Raw genomic sequence first — 14497 nt, 5'->3', positions numbered from 1 at the left:
GTCGAAATCTGCAGCACTGGGGGCGGCTCGGTGTCGGGTGAGCAGGAGCGTTGAAAAGGCTCCTCCGCTGCGAGAGGCTGCCGTCCCGCTATGGACCCGTCCTCGGGTGGAGTTGGGCAGGCAGTCCTCCTGGCTGGTCGCTTGCGAGAGGCCATTATTCTCTCTAGAGCGACTCTGTAGAAAAAAGGCACTTACCTGAGGTCTCGTCTTTATGCTGCAGCTGGAGAGCCTGGCTCCAGCTGCTGCCGCTGTTGTACTGCTGACGTAATGCCGCGCCTGCGCGCTGGGTGGGTTCTTCACGTAGTCACTCACGTGACTCCGAAGTAAAATCGGCTTGGTAAATGTAAAAAATGTCCCTAGTGTGTGTAGCATAGTGTTAATATGTGGGTTGGTGCAGAGCCAGTGGGCTGAAAGGCCTGTTTCTGCACTGTATCTCTAAACTAAACTAAATTAATTCAAGTGATTACGTCAGTGGACAGTTGAAAGAATATCAAATGGCAAAAAAGCCATTAATTCACTGACAAAGTTGAGTAAGGTTTATAACATCATGATGTCTATCTAACCATTAGTATATTGTTATTTTCCATCATCAAATGGATCTATAGGATCTATAGGAGGTGCTGCCTCAAAAAGGCATCTGATATCATCCAAGACCCACACCACCCTGGCCATGCTCTCATCGAGCTACTATCATTAGGAAGAATGTATAGGAGCCTGAGGACCCTGATCTCCTGCTTCTCTACACTTAACAGCAACCATTATGCTTTTGAGCTCTTTACAACATTAACCACAATCCTACCACAGCAACTATGGTCGTCTACTATTGACTTTGTTTTGATCGCATAATGTACATCGGTTTTGCACTATTCTGGTCTAGTTACCTAATATGACTGATTATTAATTTATTGTATTACTGATTATTGCATTGTTATTTGTGCGTCATTACACCAATGGGACTGTAAAGTTACAGCAAATAAGAATTTCATTGTTCTGTCGCTAATACATATTGCAATTACACTCTTGACTTTTGAGTCTTTTGGAATACAAGTATCTATCCTAAACGGTAAGCCAGCAAAGTACTTTCAGAAAGAAACATTTTAACCAGATGAATTGAAAGACAAGTGCAACTGTGCCAATCCAGTTTTGCCTATTTGTTTGGGAACTTGATTCTCATACTGGCATGCAGCAAATTAATCAATAATGTAAACATAGAAAAATAGGTGCAGGAGTTGGCCATTCGGCCCTTTGTGCCAGCATTGCCATTCAATATGATCATGGCTGATCATCTAAAATAAGTACCCCGTTCCTGCTTTTTCGCCATGTCCCTTGATTCCTTTAGCCCTAAGAACTCTCTCTTGAAAACTTGAAAATTGGAGTGTACCAATTAAAGGAATTATTTCTGGCAATTTTCCTAAGGTACTAATTATTCAGTGTATACCTAAACACCATTTTAATTTTGCATGCAAAAGTTAAATTAAAACAATAAATAATATTGCCAGTGAAACTGTCTTCTCTGATTCAAATTGATTTCATGCAACTACAATCTGTCTAGCAGCTGTTCCTGTGAACTCTCAGGGTACTGCATCATCTGGCTAAAGACCTCTTTCAGCAAAGACATTTCACAAGCACTGTTGGTATTACGGAAGCAACAGCTGCGGCAATGTGCTCTCCTCTTACAAATATGATTTAAACTGTACGTTACAATGGATACAATAACATTAATTGCAACCATTTGAGAAAGTAGCCCTCCATGACCTTCTCAAGGGCAATATGGATGAACCATAAATGTTACCTTTTACTGGCCAGTACTGCCCAGATCCTGATAATTAATTGTTATTTGTAAACTAGACATAAAGATACCAGCCTTTCAGTTAAACGGAGGTGGCAAGAAATGTGATTGCTAATCACGAAGATGAATAATATGGTGGGGACTTGTAGGCGCTCCTGAATTTAATGGCAGAATGTTATTACAAATGTTACCTAATCTCCTTCTTAATAATTGGCTGTATTGAGATTGACAGATTCTTGATTAGTAAGGATGCCAAAGGTTATGGAGAGAAACAGGAGAATGGGGTTGAGAGGGAAAGACAGATAAGCCATGAGTTAATGGCGGAGTAGACTTAATGAAATTGTCTAATTCTGCTCCAATGACTTATGAATTTATGAATTTATTGAGAGGTTGGATTATTGTCAGGGAGAAATACCATTAGTAATTGGTCACTAGTTAGTCATTAATTGGTCAGTCTGAAGAAGGGTCCCAACCCGAAATGTCACCCATTTCTACTCTCCAGAGATGGCTCCTGTTCCGTTGAGTTACTCCAGCATTTTGTGTCTATCTTCAGTTTAAACCAACACCTGCAGTTCCTTCCTACACAGCAACTGGCCATTGTTGGGAATGTTTTGTTAATATTAAATGTTAAAGGCAAGATTTGAAGCAAGGGTGAGGCAAAGAAAGGTTAAAGAATTGAACTGCAAGATCTCTTGGAAGGAACCAGGTTAGAGAATCTGAAGATTGCTCAAAGAATGTCTGAAGATAATGGCAGCAGTTTTGCTTACGAGAAATGTGTAATTGCTGCAGCAAACATCTCTTTAGGTGTTGAAAATCTCAAGCATTTTGGAGACTGGCAATCAATAGTTAAATTTATAAAGCTACAAAATATGTAGAACAGGGAGGTGTAAAGTGAAACTAAGTGAATCATTAGCGCTCTTGCTCTCGATTAATTACTAGCGGCAGGTTCACAAACATAGGAACATGTCACTGAGATCACACTTAATAGGAGAATATTATCCAGCCCCAAAGGTGATGGTGTGGAAGGAACTAAAGGTGAAAATACGTTTTGTGTGGTGGAATAGATTAACGTTGGGTTGTTTGCGTGCAGCAAGATTAAGTACAAATTTGTAAACTAAAATTGCCCAGCTTGATTGTAAATCGGAAATGTTCCCCTATTTACTTTGCAGGTACAAACTTGCCTTTGCCCAAAGCAGAGCTGCCAACTTCTACTTTGATGGTTCAGGTTATGCGTTTGTGCGCAATATACAAAGGAGAGGAAATTTCAACAAGGCCACCCGGTTCAGTCTGGACATTCGCACGTCAGCTGACAGTGCCCTCCTGCTGCTGATGGTGAATCAGGTAAGGACAGCCATCATAGAAACATAGAAAAAATAGGTGCAGGAGTAGGCCATTTAGTCCTTCGAGCCAGCACCACCATTCAATATTTCATGGCTGATCATCTAAAATTAGTATCCTGCTCCTGCTTTTTCCCCATTTTTCAGATTAGCCCTAAGAGCTAAATCTAACTCTCTCTTGAAAACATCCAGTGAATTGGCCTCTATTGCCCTCTGTGGCAGAGAATTCCACACATTCACAATACTCTGGGTGAAAAGGTTTTTCCTCATCTCAGTCCTAAATGGCCTACCTCATATTCTTAAACTATGACACCCGGTTCTAGACTCCCCCAACATTGGGAACAATTTTCCTGCAGCTAGCCTGTCCAATCTTTTAAGAATTTTATATGCTTCTATAAGATTCCCTTTCATCCTAAATTCCAGTGAATACAAGCCCAGTCAACCCATTCTTTCATCACTTATACAGGAATCATTGCCCAATATTGTTAGACTGTAGAGTGTAAAACTCACAGGAAAGCAATAGGAAATAAGTCAGAAAATAGTGCTCTGGCCTCAGAGCTTCACAAAGCACCTGATGGGAATGTAGCACAACCTATTAATTAAAAATAATCACAAAAATTAAAATAAAGGATGGAAGTTCTTGTGTTTGAGTACACTTTCATCTTCCCCAAAATAAAAGATTCATAACATTTAGCAATCCTAATAGTTTGGCAAGAGGATTTATTTAAATGTGTTCTTGAACATTATGAGCATTTATTAAACTGTTTCTCACTGCACTCCTCCACTGCCATAAACCCACACCGCCCACACTTGCAAACACATGTTAATCTCTGCATCTTGCTTTGTACACCATTTTAGAAGCAATAACTGTACTTGTATGGTTGATAAATATCACTCTGAAACTCCTTTTGAAAAAAATAATGCACTCATTGTTATCTATTTTATGGGCCAAACGTAAACAATTGGAACTGGCTTGGATAGAGCCTTTTTGTCAGCATGGACAAGTAGAGCCGAAGGGGCTGTTTCCATGCTGATGACACCATGAACATTAAAAAAAGTCTCAAACAATAACAAATGGAGAAAGGGAAATCAACACCATGGTACAGGATGCAGCTTAAATTCTCACAGTAAATCTCGTCCATTATTCTCATAAAATGATCAAAGATAACAATGTTTCAACCAATCATAAAAATATGTTACTAAATGTTATAAAATTTAATCGCATGTTAACCAGTTATGGTTGTAATCCTGTCATGGTCTTATAAAAACAGAATTAACATTAATAATGACAATGAGTCATCAGAAATATGTGCACATTCTCCATCAAATTGAAATGTTTTCATCTGATTACAATCACATTTGCCATTTTAACTACCTTCCATGAATGTTTATGTATTCCTCAAGAATATTTTGTTAGATTATCGTTATAGCCAAGTAATCCATTTGGAATGCATTTCAGGTCAGGCTGCATCTATTAAGAAAAAAAGACCATATATGGAGTTTTTAGCCGACTGACATACTCGGTCTTTGACTTTGTTTTGTTATTTTGATGTCCAGACATTTTTTATTATTTTTAAACAGATTAAACAAAGGCCTTATTTTGCCCATTTGTAATCTACATTTTAAACTATGAATTATGTGTATTTTTATCCTCTTGCTTTTAATGAACATGGTTTTGTCTCATTTTCTCAGGACATGTTCTTCAGTATGGAAATGCGAAATGGTTACATACGGTTGGTTTATGACTTTGGATTCAGTAAAGGTCCTGTCATCCTTGAGGATACTGACAAGAGGAAACTTATAAATGATGCAAAATACCACGAGGTAAATGAGACGGGGAAGAATTAGAAAACACATTATTTCACGTCAAAACTATTTTAAGGAGTAAACTAAAAGTTTTGTTTTAACTGCACATTGCTTAATTTTGTCATAGTGGAAATGTTGTCAATCCTTATTTTGGATGGTTGATTTCATGGCTCAAGTAGCAAAATAATGTTATTAATGGACAGGTGAATTCATCTGAAAGATTAATTAAGTGTTGCATTGGCTGACCAATCTTACGTAGATTTGAAAATAAAGTGTGATATTAAAAATGATGCAAGGATTTTGCAAGACTCCATTATCTTATGCGTTCCTGATGACAGAATGCTTCTGCATAGATTTGCAACATTTTGTTATCTGACTAACATTTTTCTTTCACGAATGACACCTGAAATAAATTGATCAGATATAGCTAGATTATCGCCCCTTTTCATCTTAATAATACATACATCAAAATGTATTTATTCTAAATGTTTTAAACACATTTTTATACGTGTATAAAATATAGATTTTAAGTATTATTTATATTCCATGTGTTGATTCCATGTTTGATGTCCTTTGAAAGTTTACATGCCAATTGGTGGCGAGGAAATATGACTTCCTTAACAAAAGTAATTGGAACTGTTTACGGTTTTGGATCTCATTACCAGCTTTGTTTCAGCACATTTGTTTGCTAATGGGCAGGCATGTAATACATTGCACCATTTCTAAATTTCCTGTCTCTGAGTAACGCTGTAAAATAAATATATTACCTCTTCAGGTCTCATTCATCTACCATAATTACAAGAAGATAATCCTCCTGATTGACAGAATCAATGTAAAAAGTGTTGAAAATGAAAAGAAGGAAATACATTTCTCTGACGTCTATGTTGGAGGAGCCCCTGCCGAGATCTTATCAAGGTTAGTTAATGTAGAGTGTAAATATTGCTTTTTTTTGCATAATATAAGTAATAGTGTAAATTACTAAATAAATCACCTAATAAGATTTAAATACACGCTATTAAACAATAATTTAGTACTTGTTTCCTTTTCCCCTTTATAGTGGAAAACCTATTTATATCTAAGGAAATCCAAAACTGGAAATGCTGGAAATCTGAAATAAAACAGAAAACACTCAGTGGTCAGGCAGCATCTGTGGAAGGAAAAACAATTCATGCCGCAGGTCCAAGCTCCTTATCATATCCAGAATGATAGCTCTTTCTCCTCGCATTGCTGCTGCCTTGCCATGCTGAGAGTTTCCAAATTATTTTTTTAGTAACATCTAGTGGTAGAATAATTATCACCATACAGATATTTGGGAACATTAGACATCACTATCACGCAGTACAAAGACTCAAGGGAAGGAGGTTTCAGCATGTGACAGTCCAGCCATCCCAGGAATTAACCTTGTAAACCTACGCTGCACTCCCTCAATAGCAAGAATTCAGTCTGAAGAAGGGTCTCGACCCCGCAACGTCATGCTGCCTGTCCCGCTGAGTTACTCTAGCATTTTGTGTCTACCTTCCACGTACCTGTTTAACCGTTTCTTAAACGTTGTGATAGTTCCAGCCTTGACTACCTCATCTGGCAGCTTACACCATACACCCACCACTCATTATGTGAAAAAATTACCCCTCAGATTCCTATTAAATCTTTTCCCTTTCACCTTAACCTATGTCCTTTGGTCCTCTATTACCCTACTCTGGGCATGAATAGGAATTTTAAACTGTCAGTTTCTGGGAAGAGCATGCCAATGCATCTTTAATGATATGTTCATCCATAATCTCATGTTTTTTTCATAACTATTACAATTATTTATTGTGTTGATAATTTGGGTGACCTGTGTTTCTGAGTTGCCCCTCCTCCCAATGTTGTTTTAGTCACTCAATGAATAATAGTTATAGTTAAAACTCACAAACTTTGCTTAGTCACTTCTTCTGAAAAAAATAGTGAAAGTAAATCATAGCACATTTTTCCATCCAATTTGCTGAGAGGGTTCCACTGTCTGGATCTGTTGCTCAGATTCCACATTTGCCCTGCGCTTGCCCAGTTTGGATTTGTTGGGTCAATCTTGCTGACCAAGAACATTGTGGCACAATTTGGCAAGGTTTGAATTAATGGCACAACCTTATGTAGACAAATTAGATCATCAAGTAAACCTCTGCTTCAATCAAAACTACATACTTTTGGATGCTCTGTCATACAGAAGCAGTTTAAAAAAAAGCAATCAGATTGTTGTATTTAATTTTTTTAATTGGAAATTATTTTTGTAGAAGTGAAAATATAATACCTTTTAACAATTAAAAATAATTATTATCAATGCAAAAACATTTAAACATAGGGTAAACCATCAGGGCGGAAATGTCAAATACTAAAGAGCATAGCTTTAAGATGAGAAGGGCAACATTTAAAGGAGATATACATGGCAAATGTTTTACACAGGGTGGTCGGTGCATGGAACAACTAGCCGGGCATGGTGGTGGAAGCAGATGCAATGGTGGCATTTAAGAGACTTTTGGATAAGCACAGATATGCAGGGAATGGAAGGGTTTGGGTTAGCTTGAGGCAGATAAGAGTTGGTTGAAGAATCATGTTTGCCATAGACATTATGGGCCAAAGGGCTTATTCCTGTGCTACACTTTTCTATGTCTATATAATTTTCTTTACTACTGCATTTTTCCTAACAATTGTACAAGCTCCATTAAAGTGGATGAATTTGCACTAAATTTATTCCAGTGCAGGAGCTGTGAGAACATTTCTCAGCACATGTGCTGAAGGCCTTCAATAAATTGTTGTAACAATACTGGAGTCAATGTTGAGTGAGGAACAAAGTGTATTACACGTGAGCAAGTTCAGCACTTCCATATTTCAATGAGCAAGTGCCTCAGTCTCTAAGAAAAGGTCCCTAAGATATTTGCACATAAACAAATAACTTCGCAATTCACCATGAAAGTGGTGATAGTTATTAACAAAATTCATTGCAATTAATTGATAACTTCATCTTCCCTTTATTTTTTGGATAGGCTCAGATCACACATAGCCATGGATGTAGGATTTCGGGGTTGCCTCAGGAGTTTCCAGTTCCAGAGGAGAGACTTCAATATATTAGAGGAAGAGGGGACACTGGGAGTCAGCAATGGTTGCACTGAAGATTCTCTTGTAAGTGCATTTGACATTATTGATCAATCTAAACGGTGCATTTTAAATTTGGTTTGTGAAATTAATTGCCACGTGCAGCTTACTTCAGACGGAAAAGTAAACTGATCAAAAATATGCATAAGCTATCATATAATTTTCCTTTGTTGCCAACAATTGAAAAGAACAATCAAATTCACTAAATTCAGGTAAATTGCTTTCTCTGTTTGTGTCCAAACTGGCCAGTCTTACTGCAAGTTCTCCATTCGTAATACTAACTCATTTTTTCTCCCTCCACTGACACAGTCGGATCTGCTAGGCATGTCTCACAGGGGGACTGAGCAGAGGTGTTCAGCGAAACGATCACCAAGCCTGCGCTGGGTCTCACCAATATATAGTTCACACCTGGAACAGCGGATACAGAAGATATTTTTATTGCTCTCTCCATGACTCCCTTACCTTCTCCGTAATTTGTTTTCTCTTTTACTTTTCTGATGAAGGGTTACCTCTATTCTCTTTCCAGGCCTACTGTGTACATTTAGTTCAGATTTTAAGCTTTTTTTGTGATGGGCCTTGCAGCAATACAGTGGAAACAGGCCCTTTGGCTCAACTTGCCCACGATGACCAACATGCCCCATCTACACTAGTGCCACCTGCAGCTTATTTTCCTTTTTCATTGGAAACTGCGTTTTTTTTATCTTTGGCTGCATTGTTTTGCTTGTTGTGCATCATTTTAGCGGATCAAGGACAAAATCTATAACCAAGTCTTTGCCACAGTTATTTTGAATGTCCCTTATCTCTTTTTAACCACATGTTAAGAGAAAGTTATCATTGATGCTGCAGCTATCAATGGTGTGATTTCAATTGTCGGCATTGATTTTTCATTGTACTTTAGCCATAGTTAGAATAATTTCTATTTTAGTGCTACTATTTCAAGATTGTTAAAAATAAATATTCCAAACAAATCCCCTCTATGACTATCAGACTCCTGAACCAACCATGTCTTTCACACATCCTTCCCAGAGTTGTCGCTACATACCCTTACTCTTAATTCTTCTTTGTTTGGTTATTCTGTCATTATACTTTAATATCTTTATTGCACTACTTTAGATTGCATGGCAATCTTGGATCATTTTGTACTTATCTGTGCATTTATTGTTGAATTTGACAATGCCTTATGTCTACTGTTTACTCTATGAGCTTCATGTGACCTAGGAATGTCATTGCGTCCTGGTGTATATGACAATAGACTCATCTGAATTTGAATGACACAGAGCATGGAATACTTTACACTCATAGCACTATTGTATGCGTCTGCTAGATGTAGTTTGTCAGGAAGATCCAAACGTGTTTTGTTTCAGATTTGTATGCTATCCACACATATGCTTAATGTTTGACTTAAACTTTGACGATCTGTGCATCTGGTAGAGAAGGAAAACGAAAGTTTAATTTTAATTGTCATTTTACAATACATAATTCTTTTCTTGCTGAAAAAAATGAAGAAAACAATAGTGCAGAAACACATATCCAGCAATGAGTTTCTTCAATCCATAGATGAATAGCATGCAGGGCAATCACTGACTAAAGAAACATTTGTCCCGTGTATGATCAGTTGAATGGGTGAAGCGTTTCAATAGCAAGTGTAGGAAGGAACTACAGATGCTGGTTAACACAGAAGATAAACACAAAGCTGAGTAACTCAGCAGGTCAGGCAGCATCTCAGGAGAAAAGGAATAGGTGATGTTTCTGGGCCGTGACCCTTCTTCAAACGCAGCTGCACCTATTTATTTTCTCCAGAGATGCTGCCTAACCCGCTGAGTTACTCCAGCTTTTTGTGTCTTTTTGTCTATAGCAACACATATTGATTTTGGGCATGATTGCTTATTTTCAATGTACACACTTCTGACCACAGATGTCTCGCATGGCCTATTTCAATGGCGAAGGATTCATCTCTTCCACAGAAAAAATCACGCCATTTTCAAACTTCGAAGGAGGCTTCAACTTCAGGACCATTCAATCCAATGGTCTGCTTTTCCATTACAATAACGGAGTGAGTATCAATCAGAAATTTCAGTGGGAATTTTAACTGCAACTAGTCTCCAACATTTTGTAGAAAATTATGGTATTAGTTACCACACAAGGAATTACCACCAAGTTAAAGGCCAAGGTTGGAAGGAATTGTTGAAGATAATCAAATTTTGGAGTGAGAAGACATGCTCAGTGATGCTGCAGACTGCTTAATGTTGAGGTCGTAATTTCTTCTAAAAATATAAATTATTCCGTTTTGTAACTAATAAAGGGTTGGTAACTGAATAGATCTTGAAAGGGATATTAATCAAGGGTATCAGGGGAATATTTAACCCCTGCTCCTCATTTTCTTAAGAGATTATCTCCAACCACTAATGCTGCCACCCCAGCTCTCCACAACCTTGACTCTCCTGGGTACCAGATGCCTGAACATGACTACATTGAACTAAGTTTCACAACTTGGAATATATCATTAACATTTATTTTATTATTTCTTGGTGATATCCATACGTTGCAGTATAATTGAGTGAAGTTCTTTGTTAAAAATAAATCTGGAGCATGAAATCTGAATTTGTATTTGTTTATAATGCAATCTCTAACATATTCATATTAAATTATAAATTAATACCAAATGTTGAAGTGCTTTATAATTAACAATTATTATTATATATTACAAGGATAATTGAACGTAACTTAGTACATTCAGGACTGAAATTGTCTTGTAAACTCAGATTGTCTAAAGCATTTGAGGTTACAAAGATAATTCTGGTATAGTTCTGAATTAACTAAGCTTTGAATATCATAGGTTGATATATTGCAAGATAGAGATGAAAGTGCTCAAGTTAAAAAATGGTTAAATTCAGTTGAGAGATTTTAATCCACATACAAAGGCTCTGGTTCCTTTTTTAATATTGAATATTTTGTCTTGAGATATAGACCCTGATAAAAATGGTATCACACATAGTGAGAGACCACCATGTATCACAATGTGATTTATAAATCTATTTTCAGGCTGATGTCTTCTCCCTTGCTTTGGACAATGGTACTGTCATTTTCAAAATTAAAGAAAAAACAATGCGATCTACAATGAAGCAATATAATGATGGGCACAATCATTTTGTTAGAGCAACTGTCACCCCATCAAGGTAAGTAACATTCTGCATTGATGTACATTGCAAAGTAATGAAAGGAGTTGTCAACAGTGCTCCTACGCTGACATACATTGTCTGTTCCAAATAGCATCCTTTTGAACCATTGCAATTCGTCCAGTGAAGATCAAGATGGTGGTCCACCATTATGTTCTCCAGGGATATTAGGGATATGTAATAATTACTGACCATGTCAGAGATGTATCCATGCCGATAGGTAGGGTCATAGAACATGGACACAGGCCCTTCAGCCCATTTTGCCCATGCCATCCAAGGTGCTCCAACTACACAGGTGCCACCTGCTCGCATTTGGCCCAGAACCCTCAAAACTTTCCTATCCATGTACCTGTCCAAAAATATGTTATTAACAAAAATATCTCATCACTAAGATATGATTTGAATTTCACCAGGATGACTCACAATTCTAGATGTTCCATTATAACACATAGGTTTAGGTTTACTATTGTCACCCGTACTGAGGTACCTTGAAAACCTTATGTTGTGTGTCCTATCCAATCAAATCAGATAATACTATCCATGAATACAAACAAGCCACACTCAAATATAAAATATGGAGTGAGAGAAAGATATAGTGCAGAATATCGTTCTCAATATTATAGCAAAACAGTTCCAGAGAAGAAGTCCAATGTCCGCAATTTATACTGTGCCCTAATTTATGAAAGGACTGTTCATAAGTCTGATAAGAAAGGGGAAGAAACAACCCGTGAGTCTGGTGGTGCGCACTTTCAAATATCTGTATCCTCTGCTGGATGCGAGCAATGACAAAAAGGAATGATGGGGGTGAGATATGTCTTTAATTACATTTCCTGTTTTCCTGAGGTAGCATGAAGTGGTCAGAAATGAGGATACTCACCAACAATTTTGCAAATCATCAATTCCATTCACTACTTTTCAGCTAATGAAGCAATCAATTTCAGGCATAGGCGCTGTGGCAAGTAACATTCATGCCAAAGAAGTGTCAGACATGACCATCTCTAACAAGTGAAAGTCTAACCATCTCCCCTTGACATTCAATGGCATTACCATCAGTAAATCCACCACATCAACTTACTGGTGGCTCACTGCTGATGACAAACTGAAGTGGACCAGCCATATAAATACTGTGGCTACAGGAGTTGTTCAGAAGCTGGTATCATGCCATGAGTGGCATACTTTCATTCAGCTAGCTTGGAAATGTCAATCTAAATATGTGTCCATATTCTGGGGCAATGCCCTGAAACAAAAACATTCCCATTATTTTCAAGGCTCAATTCAGAATTGTTATTGACTGTTCCCCACTTGGTTAAATTAACACAGTTCCAGAAATAATTTAAAAACTCAACTCTATCCAAATTAAAGTTGATCACTTGATTGATGCCCCATCCCCATTCATTCCCTCCACCACTGTCACACCATAGCCACTGTGCACTTACAAAATGCACTGCCTGAACTTGCTCAGCGACTCCAATTTCTCCTCTCAAAGATATGACTTCTACTTCCATGAAGCATAGAGGTAGCAGGAACCAAGGAACGCAACTACGTGCAGGTTCCCTGGTAAACCACACACCATCCTGTATTGGCAATAAATTGTCATTCCTTCATTGCAATGAATTCCTGAAACTCTTTCCCCAACAGCTTAGTGGTGATTTTGCTTTCACCAGAAGGATGGAAGCAGTCCAAGAAGCTGACTCTCCCACTTCTTAAATGTGGTAAGGGGCAGGCACCGAATATTGGCTATGGACGATCATATACTGAAAATTGAATAAATAAAACAAACATGCTCATTGATATTTGACAAAGGCGTAGTTCAAACAACATTATAAGCTCAAAAGTTGATTGCTGTTTCAGAATGTGGAACAAGCTGTCATGGAACCAGTCTGTGAAACTTACAGCTCTGGATGAATATTTAAGTCCATCATTCATGCATTGATTTGATGATTGTGACTTTCAACAATGGTATCCACGAGAGAAGGAGAAAATAGTTACATTATTAAAATCTTTCCTTTTGACCATTCCCATTTACTGAACGTAACAAATTTAACTGTATTCCCTTAATGGTTCAAAGGATTACCCTCAGGAAATTAAAGATGCAGACTTTAATAAACCCAACTAGATGGCAGTCCCATGTTTCTCCAACTTAACCTATGACCTCATGCTCATTCAGCCTACAAAAAGCAAGAGGGTCCAAATGAGACAATTGATAACAATTGTTAGGTATGTCTTATAAAGAATTGGAGCGGTTTCCTCAGTGACATTGAAGTATAACAAATTATAAGCTCAAAAGTTGATTGCTGTTTCAGAGGATCAAGGGGCTCACATTAGGATCAAGCTGGAAGAATGAATCATTGATGCCTTTATCCATTTCTTTACCCGGATGGTGATTCTCTTCCCTGATGTCCCCAAATGGACATCTTCCTTGCCCTCAATGCTGTTGCTGCTAAATTCAGTTTCATTTGCATCTTCTCAGTTAATTTCACAATACCTGTCTATTGCCTGTTTCATCTGAAACGTCCACATCCAAATGATACAAAAGCAGCGAGATAGATCCTGAAGGAGTGGTCCTTTTATGGTCCTAGGTGAACCCATTATCCCGTTACAATTTTGGCACAAGTGGCAATGAGTCCCCAAACTGTGGCAACTGCCTTGATGTGACCTACACTGACAAATAACCATGTAATGATATTCTCTCCAATGACTTCCTAAAGACCCTGAATACTTCATCAGGTTGTAGCTTTAAACTTTATTTTATGGCGTTCTCACAACATCACTGGTAAGAGTCTCCATTTTAAGTGATCCAAAGTTGGATCAACTTTGCCTGAACAGTAATTAAGAATTAACAGTAATTACTTGCCTTGGCCCCACTTCTTAAATTAATACTATAAATGCGAACTTCTGGAAAGATAATATTGTGAAATATAAATAGTTCAGATGGCGTCAGAGCAGAAGGGCTATTTTCCCTTTCCTTAATCCTTCAGAATTAAGGGATGTTCTTTTAGGAAGGAGGTGAGGAGACATTTATTTAGTCAGAGGATGACCTAATTCTACTCCTATCATTTATAACCCTATAACCTATATCCTCTATCTTCCTCCAACAATTCTTCTCCCCAGAATACTTGTTCTCAGCTGTCAGAAAACTGAATTTGGCTTTTGACGATAGTTTAATGAGTAATTGGCCAAAGAAATAGAAAAAAATATTTTAAAATCTCTGCAAATATTTTCTTCTACGTGTTACCCCTTTCTGCTAATATATTATTGAGCCT

General features: G+C 37.7%; 1 protein-coding gene across 1 annotated transcript in view; it reads left to right on the top strand.

Annotated features, from left to right (window-relative positions):
- The window catches only part of lama4 (laminin, alpha 4), a 124748-nt gene that overhangs the window by 95322 nt on the left and 14929 nt on the right, over positions 1-14497 (top strand). The window contains exons 25-30 of the mRNA XM_055635767.1: positions 2959-3130; positions 4819-4950; positions 5708-5847; positions 7950-8085; positions 9974-10111; positions 11101-11234. Of these exons, the coding sequence (XP_055491742.1) occupies positions 2959-3130; positions 4819-4950; positions 5708-5847; positions 7950-8085; positions 9974-10111; positions 11101-11234 (852 nt within the window). The remainder of the gene's footprint in view (positions 1-2958; positions 3131-4818; positions 4951-5707; positions 5848-7949; positions 8086-9973; positions 10112-11100; positions 11235-14497) is intronic.

This window comes from Leucoraja erinacea, chromosome 5 (genome assembly GCF_028641065.1).
Source record: "Leucoraja erinacea ecotype New England chromosome 5, Leri_hhj_1, whole genome shotgun sequence".
NCBI classification, from domain to species: Eukaryota; Metazoa; Chordata; class Chondrichthyes; order Rajiformes; family Rajidae; genus Leucoraja; species Leucoraja erinaceus.
Note: the sequence above shows the minus strand (reverse complement) of the source record. Positions and strands in the feature narration are given on the sequence as shown.